General features: G+C 41.7%; 1 protein-coding gene across 1 annotated transcript; it reads left to right on the top strand.

The window, feature by feature from the left end:
- Positions 1-14,319: 14,319 nt before the first annotated feature.
- LOC131321214 (uncharacterized) lies at positions 14,320-15,843 on the top strand. Its single transcript, XM_058352216.1, has 2 exons — positions 14,320-14,867; positions 14,970-15,843. Exons 1-2 carry the CDS (start codon positions 14,320-14,322, stop codon positions 15,841-15,843), a joined length of 1,422 nt encoding a protein of 473 aa, XP_058208199.1.
- Positions 15,844-20,433: the final 4,590 nt, after the last annotated feature.

The following is a 20,433-nucleotide window of genomic DNA, read 5'->3' as shown; positions in this document are numbered from 1 at the left end:
AGTTCGGAATACTACTAGTAGTATTTTACAGTATTTGGATCGGGAGTTCGTGGCCCAACTCAAGTTGATGATTGGGCCTCTTTCCTGGGTTTAAATCACGGGTTAAGTACGGGCCGGTCCAGAAAACTGGACCTATTTTCCATTAGCTCCAGCCCGATATAATATTTATACTTGTAAGGATAGAATGAGTTTTGAGTCCAAAATTGCCCTTCAGGGGTCAAGTTTTGCCGACTAAAGCAAAACATAATAAACAGGGGCGATTCTCCAAACATCGTCGTCCTCTATTCATCCATTCATTCGAGCCCTAGCTCGTCAGACGCACCATGGCAACACCACTGTACTAGTCCACCTCACTCCGGCGACCACAGTTCGGCATATTCCGGCCTTTGATGACCATAGTCAGTCCTCGCCAGAGACTTACTGACTTCCGGCTAGCATTGTACCGTGGAGCCAAAAACACCTTCTGAGAGGAAACCAACCTCTGTTGTTGATGTAGGGAGGCGTGCCGAAATAGAAGAACACGCAACAAGAACAATCATGAATAAGTATGAACTAAAGGTGCTCCCTCTACGAATACACAATAATGAGAAATAATCTCAATTTTCATTAATATTCATCAAAAAACAACTACTTAGCCCTAGGGCTTACATCCTTATTTATACTAATAGAATTCATAAACATAGCTTTCTTAAAATCTAAAACGGAAAATAAACATAAGGAAATACAATCAATCCTTCCTAATTTTCTTTGACCAAGAAACCTATTCAAAATAGAAATACTAGATCAAAACAATTTAGAGTTGTTGCTTTAGCCGAAGTGTTGAAAGTAGTGTTTGAGTTTAGACACGCCGTCCATGTGTTGGCCGACGCGACAGTCGGTGAGCTTCTAAAAAGTATCACAAATGCCATATGCAGCAGTGTTGTGGATGTGACACAGTGGAATATACTACAACAAAAATTACATTTTACGGCGTTCGAAAAACTCTATTAAATGTCATAGATGGCGTTTAAGAGAATGCTGTATTGGCCGATCCTGTTAAAAGTCAAGACTTTTAATATCGTTTTTTGAACGTTGTCTTACATAAACTTTTAATAGCATTTTTTGCACGCTGTCTTAGATAAACTTTTTGTACTTTTAATAGAATTTTTGCATGCTAATTTTGAGATTCTTTTAATAGTGTGTTTGTCATTGCACCACTCATTTAATATTATTTTTTATTACATTCAACACCAATTGTAAAACAATTATTAGAAAAACATGAATATAATCTAAAACTTCAATGTTGCCAATGTAATTAACCAAATTCATTCAATCGGGCAAGTATTTATTACACTAGCTTCTGAAACAACTCGAAAATACAAATTATATGAAAGGATTGCAAGAATTACAATGGATTCATATAGTACCCAGGTGTCCAATGTTACCAATGGTGGCTATAAACAAGCTAACCAACATATTACTTGAAAATTTCCTATACTGTAAGCTTGTTAAAATTGATGCAATCTTCGAGCAATTTGGTCTCTCTTTCCTCCCAAAGCCAAGCACGTGGAATTGATGCAATCTTCTTGATTCCTTGTGGTACAAAATTTGGGATCAATAGATGGGTGTAGAATAAGCTCATGATTCGTGAAAGTATTCATACTATAAAAGCACAAACATTATTAAATAAGTGAATCACTACGGAAGTGCATCATCAAGATGCATAATAACTTAGAATTACCTAAGAAAACTGCTCAGTACCTAAAGAGAAGTTCAATAAATAAAAAAACCTCACAAAGCTGTGTAACTAAGCAATCGGTAAGCAAAAAAGGTTGGTTCGCAATCCAACGCACATACATAGGAGGAGGGCTTAAGGATTCAACAAAGCGTACATGTCTTCGGTCAGTAGATATTTTTAGGATATTTGCAGCAGTGTTGATTCCCCCTTTCAACAGTCAACTCAATATCTCAAGCAAGAGGCACATCAACATCATCGTCTTATGGATCTACTCGCCAAAAATTTAGGAAAAAACCATGTGGTTGTGCAAATTGGTTCCAAAGATGTAGGAAGAAACCTATAAGACGAAGGGAAATGAAACAACTAGGTTAAAAACAAGCTTGGGTTCTTTGGTTCCTCCTAGTAGAAGCATGTTTACTCTGCAATCTTCCATTTCTACCTATCCTCCATTTCAACCTTTTCTGTAGCAAGATATTGGTTAAGAAACTGTTGTCAATTACAAGAACTACTTGATGTCAGCTTACCTATCGAACTTTTTTAAGTGCCATTAAGGAAATGACAAATAAATGATGTCAGAGAACAAATAGATGTCTTATCTTAACCAAGACTCAAGCCTATAATTCCCTTTCGAGGAGTAGGAGATACCATACAAGTCATAACAGCTAGTGATCTCCGAAAGGTCTATTGTTACCTTCAAAAATAATTTACTTCCTGAAATAAGAAAGAGTTGAACTAATATTTGATAGAAAAACTTTTTGAGATCCATGCAACAGCCTTTAAGGTTTATGCAAAAACCATTAGTTCTTAGAGGTCTGTGCAAACACCATTAGTTCTTAGTATTTCACACAAACAAATCTTATCCTTCTCCTAATTTGACTCTTTAACTTTTTGGATCATTTTCAAATTCCTTCTTTGTAATATAGACCAATGGTAACTTTACTAGTAGTAGATAAGAATAAGGTTTCAGGAAACACAAGCTATAACTACCCAAGCTTCCATGGCTCAGAAGTTGAAGGGTAGCTACTAAGCCGAACATGAATTGTTATATGAGGTCATGAGAAGTTACATACACACCCCCACATATATATGTACTCATACATAAACATGCATAAAAGGAAGAAAAAAAAAACTAACATCCCCCACAATGGAATGTGTCTATAATTACATAGTATAGTGGAAATACCTTGTTAGGTTTGTCAGCCTATGTCATGTTCAATTCAAAGGTTGCTAAGCTTTATCTTACCAATCTGCTAATGTTCTTACTCATATGCCCCATATTTTTTCATGGATTCCATAAATGAAGATTCGAAAGCCAATACAACTAATGACAAAAACATACAAGGAGGAGAGAGAGAGAGAGAGAGAGAGAGAGAGAGAGAGAGAGAGAGAGAGAGAGAGAGAGAGAGAGAGAGAGAGAGAGAGTTGAAAACCAGGGTAATGCGCGATACCTTCAACAAATTAGATTTTAGGTCAGATTGAGAGCTACAAAACAGGCAATGAGAACCTTCAGTATCTAGAATAACATACAAACTGGACTGAAAGCAATATAGATAGAAAACAAAAGGTAATTGGTGATGACTTAGATGTCGAGAAGGCTATCATCTATGAGCAGCTTTTTGAGTTCAAGAAAACAAAACCAGATAAGCAAAGTGTCTAGCAAAGAGTATGCACAGGGTTCAAAAAGAAAGAGTTCATGTTCACTTTTTCATGTACAAGTCCTGCACACCACTGTATAATTCATACACAACTTCTAATGTGTGAGAGATTAGAGGTGAAATGGCTGAAAAATACAGATCAGCTTACTAAGAAGTGAAAAAGGCTGAATTATGCTAAGATGTGTTGGCCCTAGTGCGCAGGGTTTAGAAGAATAAAGGAAAGAGATTGAGGAACAACTCTGTCATTCAAATCTGTGACAGGGATGCTGCACTCAGGTGGTTGTTCGGGATGGTTGTGAGCCCAGATAACACTTGTAACGACCCGAATTTTCAACCCTATTTTTTTTATAATATTAATAATAATAGCGTTAATGTTATTAATAGCATTGATAATAATAATAATAATAGTATTATTTTCTTAATATTTTTTTTATGCATGCATTTATATTTCATGCACACACATGCATGCATGCACCTCTCCATTTCCCTCACCTCACTCCCTCCTGCAACTCTCTCTCACCCATTCCTACAGCTCCCTCTCTCTCTCAAGCCATAACTCTCTCTCTTCCTTACCCTCTAAGAAAACCCAAATTCATCCCCCATGGGTCAAACCGAAAAATTTCTTCATCACCAAGCATGAATCTGAATTCAATTCATTCCATACTTCCTCCGTGACCCTAAACTGAGCCAAATTCGTTCATTCCTAGTCCAACGAACCCAACCTCCATAAATGCGATCTTATCCAATCTCTTCCAAATTCACCTATATAAACCCCTCCCCATTGACCTACGAACACACCACCATCCCCCCATGCTTCACTAAGCCAGAAAAGAGAGAAAAATCGAGGCCAAAATGAGCTCCAATCCATGGAGTTTTAGAGAGAGAAAATGAGAGAGAGAAAAGTGGGTTTTGTACCTAGATCCAACTTAAATCCAATTCAACCATTCCAATCATTTCCCACAACCCCAAGCATCACCAAACAGCATTCAATTCAATCCCAAGGCTTCCCCTCGGCCAAAACCGAAGTCAACTTCCAAAAATTCCAAAGTTTCGTTTTCAATCTAATCCGGACAATTCAATGTATTATAATCCTATCCAACCCTTCTCAAAGTATATTTAAGTGTTTTTAAGCTTAACCATTTGCCCCAAATGGACCCATGCATCAAAACCATCACGAAACAACAAAAAAATCATTTCTGCACCTTAACCTTGCGGCTGCAACCTTCGGGCCGCGGTTGCAGCCGCAAGGACCAGTCAAAAGCTTGCGTACCACAAGGTTTGACCCAGTCAAAGGGTCAAGCCTTGCGGCCAACTCTCCCACCGCGAACTCCATTCGGCTTTCATTAAAATTGGTTCGAAACCACTTTGCGACCTTCCAAACCTCATTTTTGACACCCGGACTATTTTTCCTAGACTTCTAGTAGACACCCCAATCCAAACCTCAAAGGGGCTTTGAATGTTCCGATGATGTAATAAAGGAAACAATACCTTTGAGAGCTTGGATAAAGGACTTCTTCAGCCCAAACCCCAAACCCTAAGCCAAAAGCCCTAGACTGGACCTAGAACACCGCGCGGAACACTTCTACACTGCATAGCATAATAGAATTCATTATGCCGCACAAGGTCATGAGGTTAACCGCACAGCATTTCGGGTAAAGTTTCAGCTGGCTCAGAAAGCTGTTGGTCACGCTCATTCTTAGCCCCAGCTACAAAGTGACTCAGCTGAAAAAGCACTTCTGGCCCGCCCAGAAAATACCTCCACCATTTGAATTCAAAATCCTTGGCTATTGCTTATAAATACACCCCTCCACTCAAGGGAAAGGGGCCTTGAACCCTCTTTCTCTCTCATCATGCTTTCACACCCACTTCTCACTTCCAAGTCTTAAGAAAGTTTGCTTTAAAATATTCTCTGGGCTTCTTCTTTCCAAAAGTCTTCCATTTTTCTCCTCACCATTAAAGTGAGTCCTTTTACTCACTTTAAGTTCCCAACTACCCAATATACCCATCTACCACGCACATCCACACCTCTCTTTTCTCAACCGACCGTACCAACGTCCATCCACCGTCATCCGTCCTCATCCAAGCTCAAGATCAAAGGTAAAAATCAAGTTTCCTTAGGTTAGGCTCAGTCCTGACCCTGATGGAACTTTTTTGTAGTTAAGCTCACCTCCTTTTGGTAAAATATTGGCTTAAAAGCTATATTCAAAAACAAAAATAGTCACTATGTTGAGTACACCATATCGTGCGGCGTTTTGATGTGTCACACGGTGTAGTGTATCCAAACGCACGGTCTTTCATTAATCTCTATTTATTTGATCAGACTGCCCGGATCATAGCCATTCTTCATCAGCCTTGTTTGTGTTGTTGAGATGTTGTCATTAGTATATTTAGAACAAGATCATATCTACAAGTCATGTCTTATTTATTAAACAAAGCGATTCTACTTATCTCAAACAGTTAAACATCTCAAAAGCATATTTTCTGCACGTGGCTTAAGGAAAAATGGTACTGTTCTGAAACTGGTAAGTGGCTGGATGTTCTCTGATGTCTCTAAAGGAGTCACACACGGAATATCTAGAACACCGAGCGTTGCTTTAAGTATTGATAACAGTATGAAAACAGAATAGGTAGACCACGCGACATATCACAAAACCGTGCGCGATTTTGTGATAAGCCGTGTGATAATGGTTCTGATTTGGACAGTCTTCTATTTAGTTACCTTCATTTCATGATAGCATACTCTTATCACCCCTGTACAGATGGCACCATATGCACACCAATGTGATATATATTCCATGTCCCTTCCCCGTTTATTTGTTTATTAAAGAGTTCCATTTTCCAAAACATGTACGAAATTTTCCCCCTTTGAAAATGTCTAATAGAGACCGGTTTTACCGGGAGAGTGGGGTGTTTTTTCAACAAAACCTTCCCCATTCGTAATGTGGCTCTCGAACTCAAAGTCTCAACGTTTTTCGCTAGACCAAAAGCCTTTTAAACGAGTTCTCTATTTCTCGGATCATCCATCTAAAAAATCCGGGTGTCGACTCTCGAGCGCATGCTGGTCGGGGAGCCCACAGTGGTGACTCCGCTGGGGACTATTATTCATCAAAACTTGGAAATTAATACATAAATGAACAATCTTTCAAAAGTCTGTCAAAATAGCATGCTTCACGCTGCTGAAGAACGAAATGGTAACGTAACAGGATCTCACATCCGACCAATTCGAACTGGGACTTTTACTATTGTTCGCTTGTGTAGTTTTCTTCGAAGTATTGATTAATGGAGTGAGCCAAGCTTGAAAAATGTTTTCAAAGGGGAACTTTCGGTCTCTTTTGGAAAATGAAATTCTTTTATCCTGTACACTTTGTACTGCACAAGCCTCACCAATGTGTTTCGGCAACCTTGCCCAGTTTATAGGTGACAAGCTCTCTTGAAATGCCTTGCAACCCTCGACGATGATGAGCCATCGTGTTGTTCAACCACTGTCTTGCAATACACTTGACATGAGGAATACATCTTGGCTCTAGTCCGGAGAACCCTGTTGAGACCCAAACTGGCCTTTGCACTTATACATAACCATAGAACTATCCCAACTAAGATAGGAACCCGTGGTTAGGATTTATGTGATATATCCAGTTTACGTGTTTTTCATTTCTGTACATATATATCATTCATGCATCATTACATTCTGCAAGCTAGAGGGTAGGGCTCCCTTAGGATTCGGTCAGTCTAGGAGACTTTAAATCCATGGAGTTTGAGATACCTCTGGTGGTTGCCGTGCTCGAACGGCTCCCTTGGTCCAAGACTAACCTTAAATGTGTACGTATTTGGATTCCGGCAATCATATTGCTTTGTCTCGGATGGTCAAGATAAGGAGATTGGCTCTGATTCCGAAACATTCAGAATTTAACCTGCCTGACAGCACCTACCCGGATTGTCGAAAATCTTCTATGCAAACACCTTAACTGAGATCCAGATCACAGTAGGTCTTAGGCCTAGTTTCTATTAGGCACGAGGAAGGGTAGGGTAAGTATCCGTGATGAGTCATAAGTTTTCCCTCTTACTTTATTGCCAGTTCTGAAACATTGGTCGCCTACGAGAAGAAACTGTACCTAATTGGTTTCGCCCCCTCCAAAGACTGATTCATAAAGACACCCTAGAAGACACTCAGTTGTTTGAGGTTCAGGTAGTACATGAAGAACAACCATCAACAGAAACACCATAAGAACCGTTAGCAGAGATACCACTTGAAAACTCCTTACCAATGGCTGACCATGGTGATAAGGTAGAGGAGCTTAGGCAAAACATGACCGCCTTAGATACTCAGTTTAAACAGTCCATTGCCAATATCGATGCACAGCTCAAGGATTCCGTCATGTCCATGAAGAATGACATAATCATGGTGATGGAGGCCATGCAAGAAATTAGTGATTAGCTTCAAACCAAACCTCCTCCACAACTCGAGCAGCCCAAAGAAGAAACACCAGCTATGGATCCTAAGTTGGCCACTCGCATTGCCAAGATCAGCAAGCTAGAGTAATCCGTTCAAGAAACCAGGAGACTTGGGAAAGGCGAGGTCGACATGAACAAACTATGCTTATTCCTGAACGCCAAATTGCCAGAAAAGTTCAAAGGTGTGGACTTTGCAAATTTGACGGCACCGGTGATCCAAAGGCGCACCTTCAGGGGTATGTTGGATCCCTTACCATGCTGCTTCGTTCGCTCCGATATAAGAGATAACACCTCAAGCGTAGGGCCTAATACGTCAGTTAAAGCATGATAATCCGAAAATCCGGGATCGTACCCAAGGGAATAATTAATATGGCTTTGCTGAATTTGTAGATGCAAGCAAGGGCTTTTGGCTTTTAGACAGCCAACTTGGTTTTACATGCGTAGTGGAAATGAAAAGGGCTAAATTGGAACGCGAATAAACTAAGATAAAAGACAGGTTAGGTCTAGGAATTACTAACACTCACGACTCAAGTTAAACTGCATTTCTCACCTAAATACACGGTTCAGGATACACAATCAAGGTTCCCGAATCGGAAAATAAAATGGCTCGATTACCAAGCTAGCTCTAGAATTTATTTAGCAAATGCCTCGTGCGTCAGAGCTCCAAGTATCATGTGTGGTAGGTAGAGGCGATGCTCCTACCTACACATGATCAAGGAGATTAACACCTTAGCGATTTGACAAATAAACTCGAACCTCACATCAATGATCGAAACCAAAGGTTTAAACTTTATGGTGAAAAACGCAATTCTACTTGAGCCATGAGGTGCTAATCACCCCATGACCTAACCTTGGAAAACTACTCACCCATATCTATTGAGATAGGAGCAAGCAAAAATCTACTTAACATAATGAAATAACAAGACTAGAAGAAAATTGGAGATTAAGATAGATCGGGAGCTAAGCAACAACTTAAATTAAAGCGACAATATCAAAAACTTAACAAATAAAGGCAGAAATTAAAATATTCAAAGCTGAAAATGAAGAACACTCAAGAACAATGCAAAAAGATTCAAAATCTATTCTAGATCTAAAAGTTGTACTACTCAATCTATTCTACCCCTTTTTTACAAAATGATGTCACAATCTTTTATACTCCGGGGATCCACGCGCAGAATATTTCGCGAGATGCTTTGAAGATTCGCCCCTAAGGCCCTCGGCATCGATGGAGAAGAGTATAGGCTGTTATGCTAAAGGTCTCGGCATTGATGGACTATCAAACTTTACATCGATGCCGAGTGGCTTAGTACTGGACTTCTACGAACCTCGGCATCGACGGATCATTTCCCTTTACATCGATGCCGAACTAAATAGCTCCAGCACTTGGTCTGTTCCTCTGCCTTGGCCTTTGCCTTGCCTTGCCTTGCCTTGGCAATTCTAGCCGTCGGGTCATCCTTGCCTAGGCTTGTGATATGCCTTAGCCTTTAAAGCTCCTTATTTGGTGGCTTTTCTGCAAAACGAAACCAGCACACTCTATAGGCAAACATCGTTAACAATAACTAATTAACAATTAAATTGAACTAAAACTAGACACTAGCGTACCCTTTTATTACATTTCTGGGTGCTTATCACATGCAAGGGATTGAAAAGGAAGCCATGGCACAGCTATTCCATGAGTCTCTATCTGGTCCAGCCTTGCAATGGTTCCTCACTTTCGAGCCATCTAAGAAAAAGACTTTGGAAGATATTGGGACGGCCTTCGTAGCTCAATATAATTTCAATGTTGATCTAAAATTGACCACAAGAGAGCTGGAGAGTACTAAGATGGGTGAGAAAGAAAGCTTTGCCGATTTTGTGAAACACTGGAGAGCCAAGGTCGCCCAAATGCAAAATAAATCGGATCTTAAGGAGCAGATACGAATCATAACAAAGAACCTGCCAAGTTCCTTTGCCCCATACATGGTTCTTTCCCAGGCCGCGCCAAATTTTGAGACTTTCTATGACTCTGGATTGGCTGTGGAAGAAGCCTTACGGGATGGTACTTTGGAAAAGAAGGAAACGGGATCGAAGTCCAAAAGAGCATACTCTGGTAATAGTAATGTCCTCTTCGGGAATACCAATCAGGCCGGAACTTTTTCAGCCAAGCCCGTAGAAGTTAACCAGATCTCCACAAAATCAAAATCCCAGAATCGAGCCTTTACCCAATTCAGCACCCCCAGGTCTACTTTACTCAAGAAACTCGCAGAAGTCGGGGTACTGAAACCTCTCCTGCCACCACAAACTATTTTACCAAACCTAAACTAAAGTGTTTATTGTGAATTTCATCAGATGCTTGGCCATACCACCGACAACTGCATTTGCATTCGTCATGAGATCCAAAATCTCATCGACAATAAGGTGATTTAAACCCCCCCTCTAGATAAACCAAATACCATCTCAAATCCCTTACCACAACATAATACCCCTTTTCGTATAAACCAAATCACCTTAACCCCGGATAAAACCACCCAAGATTTTGACCCAACCCTTTTCATTACCCCCAATACCGAGCCTAAGTCGGCTGTGAAAATTCCCAAGGAAATTGCTCTTTGCTTCCTAGGGGAATAGGAAAACACATGGGTAGATCTCATTTCTAATTGGGAGGAATTCGAAGCAGCTAGCTTCCAGAGGGATGCTGAACCACTATTCGGGCCTGCATGGGAAGTTGATTGGCAGAATGTTTATGCTGACCCCCTTGATGGGTTTTCTCTATACATGATGTTCGAAGGGCAAAACGACGACTACCAGATCCCTCAAGAAGTTCCAGAGTGGGAATGGGATCCAACCCCGAGTGAGTATCAACTTTTAAACAAGGATGACCCGTTGGACATGTTTTCTCTACCCGCAATGTTTGCTGAGGAATACCAACTTGAGATGCTAGCCTATGGTTGGCTGGAGCCTGTCCCCCTTTACCCAAGCTTTTATAATGAACCTCCAGAACCTAAGGAAAAGGTGGCTAGTAGTGAGTTTAACCCCATGGATTACATCGTGGAAGAAGCGGAATCAGAACCCTCGGTCACCTTCCCAAAAGATGTCGATGTCACCATGATGAACTTATGGGAAGACGAACCAAGAGCCAAACCATGGGCCAGCTCCGAAGTTATCAACATAAAAGTGGAAAATGAGGAATGGACTATGAACAAGGCCATAATGGAAGCTGAACAATGGAAACCAGAAGATCTTTGGAAAGATTTGATTATCGCCGATTTAGCATCCAACCTTCAGGATACCTCCATCGGAACCAAGCGCAAGGCCCCGATCGACTTATGGAGTGAAGAATCAAAGTACCGCCAGATCGATCACTTAACTAGGAGTGGCCGTGTCCATCAACCTCCTAACCTCCAAATTGGAGAATCCTCTAACCTTGTAGCTCCACCAGCCAAAGAGCCCTCAAACCCTTTCACTACCCTGGCCAAAAACACTTTCCAACATTTCACCCCACCAGCCAAAGAACCTTCCCGCCCTGAGAAAAACCCTGAGGGATGGTCAAGCAACAGCTCAAATAGACTCAAGCTAAAATGTCTGTTTGAGATGTGCTTGTTCATTCCACTCGACATTGAGAAGGACTCATCCAAGATCCTCGCATAGGACAAATCATTTCGATAAAAGATCCTCGCATAGGACAAATAATACCCAAAATGGTTTCCCACCTATTTAATTACAAACGAAGTTCCCAAGTTTTAAAAAAGTACATCCTTGGCACCATGGCCCAAATTAAGTTAAATATTTGTGCAAAGTGTTTAGAATATTTCAATCTTATGTCAAAAGATCAAACAAAGTAAATTAGTTACAATACCATCTCTATCCAAAAGTAGACTAATACAAAGATGGATGAGTAACTAAGTCATGTTAGCTTCCAAATATCTTCGTTTCCAAATACCATGTCATGCAACCTATTGTCCTGCGTTCGAACCTGAAAAGAGGATTTTGCTGAGCTACACTAGCCCAGTAGAAAATTTTCTACAAAATCTACATGCAATGAGATGATAAGCATAAACAAATCAAATTAAACGACAAATCCAAATAATGCACATCAACACCCTTTTGCAAATGTCATAACAATTCCCAATCACAAACCCATACGTACACACACACGCACACTTCTTCCAACAAAATTCCTCCCCTTGTGAGATTGTGTTTCCACCCCTTGCGTCATAATAGACTCCACCCTTTGCGTCACACTAAATCCCCCATTCACTTCACAACAACAACAACCATACTATCGTCACAATTGATACCAATGCCATAAACTCATTTCACACACACTGACATTATCTAAGACGACACATATAGCTCATGGACCATGGCACTCGTTACCACAATACCACTATCAAAGAAAATGCAATCCTCAAGCCATAAAATATATAGCAAATAAACACCTAAATCACACATAGTAACCACAAAACATGTAAAGGAAGAGAGAAATCCCTACCTAGATGGGTTTTAAGTAAAACCCTAGGTCTACCAAGAGCAATAAGTTTGAATCATTCAAAGACAAGCTTCACCCAAGCTTGGATACAAGATCTAAAGCAAATAAAGCCCAAAAACATGAATAACAAGCAAAGATCAACAAATAATCGAGAGGAGAGAGAGAAAAACGTGATAGAGCTTCAAGGAGTGAGAACAAGAACACAAAACTCACCCTTAGTTCACCAAATGCAAGAATCTTGTAATTTTGAGAAAGAAAACCTTTGGATCTTGAAGATTCGACGTTGAAATCAAGAGTTTTGCGTGAGATTGGAGTTGGGTAGGTGAGAAAGGGTGTTTCCAAGTCTAATTCGAGGGTTTTGGGTGTGAAAAATGGTAAATGGAGGTATTTATAGTGAGCTGTCATGCGAGCTGAAAAATCAAAAATTTTGCACGATGTACCGGTACCGTGGAATGACAGTACCGGTACCGGTACCCAGAAATTTCATCATTTCACAGTTTCTAGTCGCGATGTACCTGTACTGAAAAAAGCTGTACCTGTACATTAAAGACAGATTCAAATTTTTTTTGCCAATGTTCATCAAATCAAACCCCAATTGCTGCCAACACTTCCACACATCATTTCAACACCGAAACTCAAAATCCAACTATTCTCCGAATGTCGAGTACCCAACGGTAGACGTATATCCGTACACCCTCACAAACAAACGTACAACTTTATTAATAATACAATTCTTTCACGCATTAAACGATTTCCAAAATTATAATAATTTACAGGTCTCCACAGAGGTCTTCAACATGGGGAGTCTAGCGGTCCTGTTCAAGGAGGACAAGCCAATGGATACAGTCGTAGAAGCTGAAGTGTTGATGCTGGGACAAGAGGTCCCCGAAGACCCAACTTCGCTCATCATGGATGCCGCAGGAGATTACAAGAATTGGACTTTCATACCAAGTGTAACATGACAAGGGTCAACGCTGAGTCCAAATCTGAGTCCGAGTCATCTGAGTCTTCTGAGTTTGTTGAGTCTAAGTTGGTGCCTCTTGGCCCCAATCCTCATGGTCTATACTTTAAATTTGAGTCTACTTGTGTGTATGGTGCCCCAAAGGCTTTCGCTAGCGATGAAATAAATGAATCTGATTCTGCTTACTTCCCCTAATTTTAGAATAAATTGTGTTGACCCTGATGATGAAGAGATTGATTTCTATGGGGTTGTCCCTAAAGAAATCCGATCCCTAATCGAAAGGGAAGAAGAAAGGCATGCTCAGCCTGTAAAAGAAGAAATTGTTTTAATAAATTTGAGGGACAATGGGGTTTCCAGAATGGTTCAGATTGGTTCCGCATTGTCTGCTGAAGAGCGTCAAGCTCTCACAAGTTTGTTGAAAGTATTCGAAGATGTTTTTGCGTGGTCACATGTGGACATACCCGGAATCGATCCCAAAATTATGGAGCATTGCTTTCCCCTTTACCCCAATGCAAGACCCGTAAAGCAGAAACTGAGACGTATGTGACCTGATTGGGTGCTTAAGATAAAGGAAGAAGTCACTAAAAAGATCAACGCAGGGTTTATAATGGTAACTGAATACCCTCAATAGGTCCCAAACATTGTGCCCGTCCCTAAAAAGGATGGTAGGATTAGGGTCTGTGTTGATTTCAGGGACCTCAACAAAGCAAGCCCGAAAGATGACTTCCCATTACCACACATTGATGTACTGGTTGACAACACTGATGGGCATGCCTTGCTTTCCTTCATGAATGGCTTTTCGGGGTACAACCAGATCCTAATGGCCCCAGAAGATTGGGAGAAAACCACGTTTGTGACTGAATGGGGAACCTACTGCTATTAGGTAATGCCTTTTGGACTACAGAACACTAGATCCACCTATCAACGAGCTGCCACGATCTTGTTGCACGACATGATCCATAAGGACATGGAGGTCTACATTGATGACATGATCGTTAAGGCCAATGAAAGAGAATGGCATCTACCTGTGCTCAGAAAGTTCTTTGAAAGAATCAGAAAGTAGAGGATGCGCCTTAACCCAGCTAAATGCATGTTTGGAGTCACAGCCGGAAAAATGCTCAGATTCATGATTACCACCCGAGGTATCGAGGTTGACCCGTCAAAAATCAAGGCGATTCTGGAGATGGAACCGCCACGCTCCGAAAAGGATGTGAGGAGTTTTCTCGGCAAGGTACAATTTATCAGTCGGTTCATTGCCAAACTAACTTCAACTTGTGAACCAATCTTTCACCTGCTCAAGAAAGGTGTGCCATTCAAATGGGACGATAAGTGCCAGAAGGCTTTCGAAGCAATCCGAGCTTATTTACGAAGTCTGCCAGTGTTGACACCCCCCGTGTCGGGAAATCCTTTGATCCTATACCTGTCAGGCACTCCATCCTCTATGGGTTGTATGTTGGCGAAGGAAGGAGACAATGGAGTTGAAAGGGTTGTCTACTATCTGAGTAAAAAGATGGTGGGATGTGAAGAGCGTTATACTCCGTTGGAAAAAACGTGCTGGGCACTCGTCTGGGCTTCTAAAAAGTTAAGACATTACATGCTAGCCTACCCAGTGAGGTTGATTTCTCGAATGGATCCTCTCAAGTACTTGTTTGAGAAACCAGCTCTCACTGGGAGGATGGCACGATGGTTACTAATGCTAGTGAAATTCAAATTAAGGTATGTTACTAGGAAATTCATAAAAGGAAGAGCTGTTGCTGAATTCCTGGCTGACTGCCCAGTTGAAGGAGGCGAAGATGTCGAGTTTCAGTTTCCCGATGAAGACATAATGACTCTAACTGAGGATGTTTGGAAGTTATACTTTGATGGCGCTGTGAATCAGAAAAGGTTTGGAATTGGCATGTTGCTAGTAGCACTCGACAGGTCTCATATTTTGCTCACCTTCAAGCTAAATTTTGAGGTCACCAACAATGAAGCGGAATATGAGGCTTGCATTGTGGGTATGGAAACGGCAATTGAGATCGGTATAGAGAAATTGGAAGTGGTGGAAGATTCCAACTTGGTAGTATCACAGGCCAATGGAGACCGGAAAGTCAAGGAGAAAAAACTGAAGCCATACCATCAGAACCTCAAAGACCTCATCCCCCATTTCAACAAGGTGACTTTCACTCATATACCAAGGCTCGAAAATCGATTTGCAGATGCCTTGGCAACTTTAGCGTTCATGGTCGAAATCTCTCTCGGTGTGAAGCTAAAGCCAATTGTAATCGAACAAAGGGAGACACCAGTATACCAGCATGTCATGGCTGTGGATGAGCCCGATGATGGTCACCCTTGGTATTATGACATTTGGAGATTTGGGGAAACAGGAGAATACCCCATTGAAGCAAGCAAGAAAGACAAAATCGCCCTCCACAGGATGGCAGCTCAATACATCATCTGCAGAGGAAATCTATATCGAAGGTCACCCTACGGCATGCACAAGTTATGCATCCATGGCACAGAAGCAAAAAGGGTAATGGAGGAGATTCATGAAGGTGTGTACGGCCCTCACATGAATGGCATAATGCTTGCCAAGAAGATCCTTAGGTAGGGATATTTCTAGTCTACCATGGAAACAGAATGTGTGGAATATGTGTGGCGTTGCCACAAATGCCAAATTCATGCCAACCTCACACATGTCCCGCCATCTGAACTACATCAAATGACCTCACCATGGCCTTTCTTGGTATGGGGAATTGATGTCATTAGAAAGATTGTACCAATAGCATCTAACGGTCATAAATTATTCTTGGTGGCCGTCGATTATTTCACGAAATGGGTAGAAGCTACTTCTTACGCCACGTTGACCGCAGTTCAAGTTGCGCACTTTATTAAGCAAAACGTCATCTACCGATACGGAGTCCCTCAGGCGTTTGTATCTGACAATGGGGTTCATTTCAAGGGAAGAGCCAGGGAGATTTTGGATGAGTTCTAGATTCAAGTACACAAGTCAATCACCTATCGGCCATAAACCAACAGAGCCATAGAAGCGGCTAATAAAACAATCAAGGCCATCCTGGAAAAGACTATTCAATCCGCAAGAGATTGACATGAGCAGTTGCCGCTAGCTTTATGGGAATATCGCACATCCGTACGTACACCAACAGGGGTAACCCCTTATACTTTGGTCTACGGTATGGAAGCTGTACTCCCCATTGAGTTGGAAGTTTTGTCTCTTCGGACTATGGTTGAGTGTGAGGTCCAAGATGCAGAATGGTTAAGCAAATGATTCGAAGAGCTCATGTTGTTTGACGAATGCCGGTTGAGGGCTTTCTATCATATTCAAGGGTATTAGAAAAGGATTGCTCATGCGTTCAACAAGAAAGTAATGCCAAGGGACTTAGCAGAAGGTGATATGGTTTTAAAGGAAATCCAGGCACCAGTTTACGATCCGCATGGAAAGTTCCGACCAAAGTGGTCTGGGCCATACATTATCAAGACCATCCTATCCGAAGGAGCTACGCAGCTTATTGACTTGGACGGAAACGAATTTTCAACTTTGGTCAACCTGAATCAACTCAAGCGCTATTATCCCTGAGAGAAGCTCACTGGGCTGAAAACCGCAAGAGCGGGCAAACCCAGGCAAAAGTTAGAGCAAAAACCTACTAGGATGAAAACCCGCAAGGGCATCCTAGGCAAAAATTAAGGCATGCAATAAATGAGCTCGCTAGAACGAAAATCCGAAAGGGCGGAACTAAGCAAAATTTAGAGCACAAAAAGAGAGTGTTAAAACCAGAGTGAACCTTAACCTGAACTACGCTATGACCTTATTTCTTCGCCATACGGATACGTAGGTAGCCTTACTCTGAGGCCAGGTCACGATCAATCAAAATAAAAATCCAGGTTGCGAGAATTCAAAGCATTGAATCAAAAAGATGGAAGCCCTCCACGACTTATTTTGTTACAATAACTGCTTCTAATACATAAGGTTGAGCATAATTTTCAAGAACAAAAAGCACAACATGATGAAGATAAAGTCCACAATTTATTCTATAGTCAAGGTAGTAGGATTGAGTCAGTTTCCTTGAGCTCCAGCCCTTGCGGCAATATCTCACCTAAGCCATTTCCGGTAGCTCCCGCAAACCATCACAAACGGATAAGGGTGTGCATCGGTCACTTCACGAGTTCTCCAGAACCGCCGATAGTTGCAAAGAACGGAATGGCAAAACAATGGCAGGACAACATCGACCATAACCTCTGCAGGGGCCTCCTGTCTAAGGCCGAGCTGACGTTGAATCTGGTATGGGATATAGAAAGTAAAGGCCTCCAAACCAGCAAGGACGACCCACTGGGGGCCCATGAAGTGCACAGTCATATGAGGGAGATCTAGCCACGAACGCCTCCATGAAACGGTCTCAGCTCGTAGACGCCTAAAGAAGTTGACCCACTCAAGAACTCGCCTATCCGCGAACTCAAAGCATCAGAGGGACAACAACCTAGCCTCATATGCCCAATTGCAAGGAGGAATGATCAGCACATTCACCTTGTCGCAAAGGCAGATCTATAAAAGAGAGAAAAACAAATAAGAAACCATAGAAAGCTGAACCGAGCGTTGAGGTAAAACGAGAACGTGAGAAAACTCGAAAAAGGAGAGCTGAGTGAGAAGCCAACTTGTAGGAGGAAAGGACTACCCCCGAAAGACTCAGTCTCTCCAGAACGAATTTTATCTAAACCTATCAATGTCTAAGCCAAAACCATCAGAATCACGTCATTTCGAGCCTCGATTTGAATGGCAATGCTAACCAGAGCTGAGCTAGCATGACCAATGGAGGGTACCAAAAGGTAGGCCGCAAGCAGGCACACGCAGAGGGTAGTCATGCGCCAAGTTTGATAAGTTATATCTGCAAGATCACCGGGGGGAGAAAACATCTCAATAAGTCGCATCACGTTGAGGTGACCATCGGTAACTAAGTAGCGGGCAGCGCCACTACTCAATCCAAGGGCTGCGGATAAAACCTTGTGGATGCTCTCACGAACATGAGGGATAACGACTTCTCCCGAGCTAAAACCACCGAGATATGCACGAAACTCCTCCACGGTGGGACAAAGTTCTTGCTCGCCAAAACGGAACACATGAACCTCGGGATTCGAAAAACTCGCAGCTGCCCTCAAGAGCTCGGGGCGAAGATGGATGTTGCGAAGGTGCCTCATGGAGTAGAGGCCATGAGCCCGAAAGTTGAGCCAATCGACGCCTTCCATTGAAACCAGCCATGGGCGAAGCGAACCCATGAGCGAAAGGGCCATTGGGAGGAAGAGTGAGCTTTAGAAGAATGAGAGTTGAGTGGGATAGAAAGAATTTGAAGTGGAAGGCCTAAATTTATAGGAAGAATGGAGGAAGCAACTTCAACTTTCAAAGGGCCTTGGGTTTCAAAAGTGCAAATTTTCCATAAGTCTTGCATGGGAAAAGGCTTGGTCATAGCATGGAAGCACAATGCAGACATGCACTAGCTCAGAAATGCCATTACACAGGTCAAACTTCAACTATCGTGCAATCTGTCTTGGGAAACAACAAAATGCAGACTGTCAGAAAGACAACCTCGCACGGTATAATGGAGCCACGCATGGCACATCCAAACTAGAAGATCATCACGGTATCCCACTGATATACCATAGAATCTTATGACACAACACACGGCGTTTTAAAGACCCGCACGGCATACTACATCTGCATTTCTGCAGTTTTTGACAGCAGGAGCATGGAATGGGTTTGAGGTATCTCGAGGCACCAACAACCACCAGAACACACTCCAACAACTATTTGGGACTTCAGGGATGTTTCGTTTTGAGTCAACTCTCAAAGTTCGAGGTCAAAGTCAAAAAGTCAATAAAATCTCATTCTTAAGCTGTGTCGAGATGTCAAATCACGTCTCGGATCGTTTCAAGTTGTTCCCTCGAGTCTCACAAGTCAGGTTGGTCAAAAGTAACTCGGTCCAAGTTCCGATTCGGGTCCAAGTCAAAATTTGAAGTTGTCACCTTCCAGAGTCAACTCTTTCCTAGTTTTCTAGCGTATTCCAAGCATAAGGTCAAACTTTTAGGTTACATATCAAGCTTCGAAGGCTGTCATAGTCGTATTCAAACCCATGGCAAGGGCATTTATGTAAATTCTTGGGTAAAGCATCAATTTTTCCAAGTTTGTTCAATTACTTCTTCGATTTGTACTTCTATGTCAATATATTAATCATTGCAAACCACGCATTGGACTCAGTTTTATGATCTATGGCTAGTTGTACATTTTGGTGAGTGTCTTAGTGTTTACACCCGTTTTTGGCACCCAGTCCAGGGCGAGTATTGGAGGGCCATTTAATTATCTTTTAATTAAATTGGGTCGTGAAATGAAGAGTTATTGGGGCTAAATGTACTGGGCCAAAACAATGTTGGCGGGCCCAATTAATTTTAGTCCAAGCCGACCATGTGTTCGAGTTATTTTATGGATTATGATTATTTAAAGCCCAATTGAGCATGCAAATTAGGCTTTTTATTGTTTAAAAGGCCCATTACCATGTCTTGGTAAGAATCTAACGGAAATCAAGAGAAGTCAGAGGAAGTTTTCAGCACATGGCCATTTGACTTGGTCAAATGGCCTATTACTCATCAGGTGCCCACAAAAGAAGGAGGAGAAATAGGCCCATTATCCCATTAATTGCCCATGATCAAATAAACATATGGGTAATTGTTATTTACCTCCAATAACTACCCATGATTCCACTAAATATGTTAATGGGTAGTTACTTGGGACATTTGGCAACATCTGGGGCTTACTCGGGACACATGTTAGCTCGTGGTGAAGGCGGGAAACGTGGCTTAGATCTGGACCAGTGCAGTATTTACACATGAACTTTTATAACTTCCAATAACTGCCAATGATCTCATGAATTGGAAGTTATAAAGGACACATGGCGTCACGAGGAGAAGCCAACAAATCCGTTTGCATGCAGAATCGAAGACCCTTGGCCTATAAATACTAGAAGTCAAGAAGAAAAAGGGTTCCCACACCAATCAAGCTTAACGCTTAAAACCAAAAGCCTTCCTAACGAAGCAATTATCTCATTTCTCCCTCATTTCTATCTCTCTTGTATCCCCAATTTTGTTATTACAACATAACAAAATTATTCATATCTCTCTTGTATCCCCAACTTTATTA

The sequence above is a fragment of the Rhododendron vialii genome, chromosome 3a (genome assembly GCF_030253575.1).
Source record: "Rhododendron vialii isolate Sample 1 chromosome 3a, ASM3025357v1".
Classification (NCBI taxonomy): Eukaryota; Viridiplantae; Streptophyta; class Magnoliopsida; order Ericales; family Ericaceae; genus Rhododendron; species Rhododendron vialii.
The sequence above is the reverse complement of the archived record's forward strand: the minus strand, read 5'-3'. Positions and strand labels throughout refer to the sequence as shown.

Excerpts from the sequence above, each read along its gene's own strand:
- LOC131321214 (XM_058352216.1), top strand. The coding sequence starts at position 14,320 with ATGCGCCTTAACCCAGCTAAATGCATGTTTGGAGTCACAGCCGGAAAA. Across the intron at positions 14,868-14,969 it reads ATGCTAGCCTACCCAGTGAG|GTATGTTACTAGGAAATTCA; the intron begins GTTGATTTCTCG and ends ATTCAAATTAAG.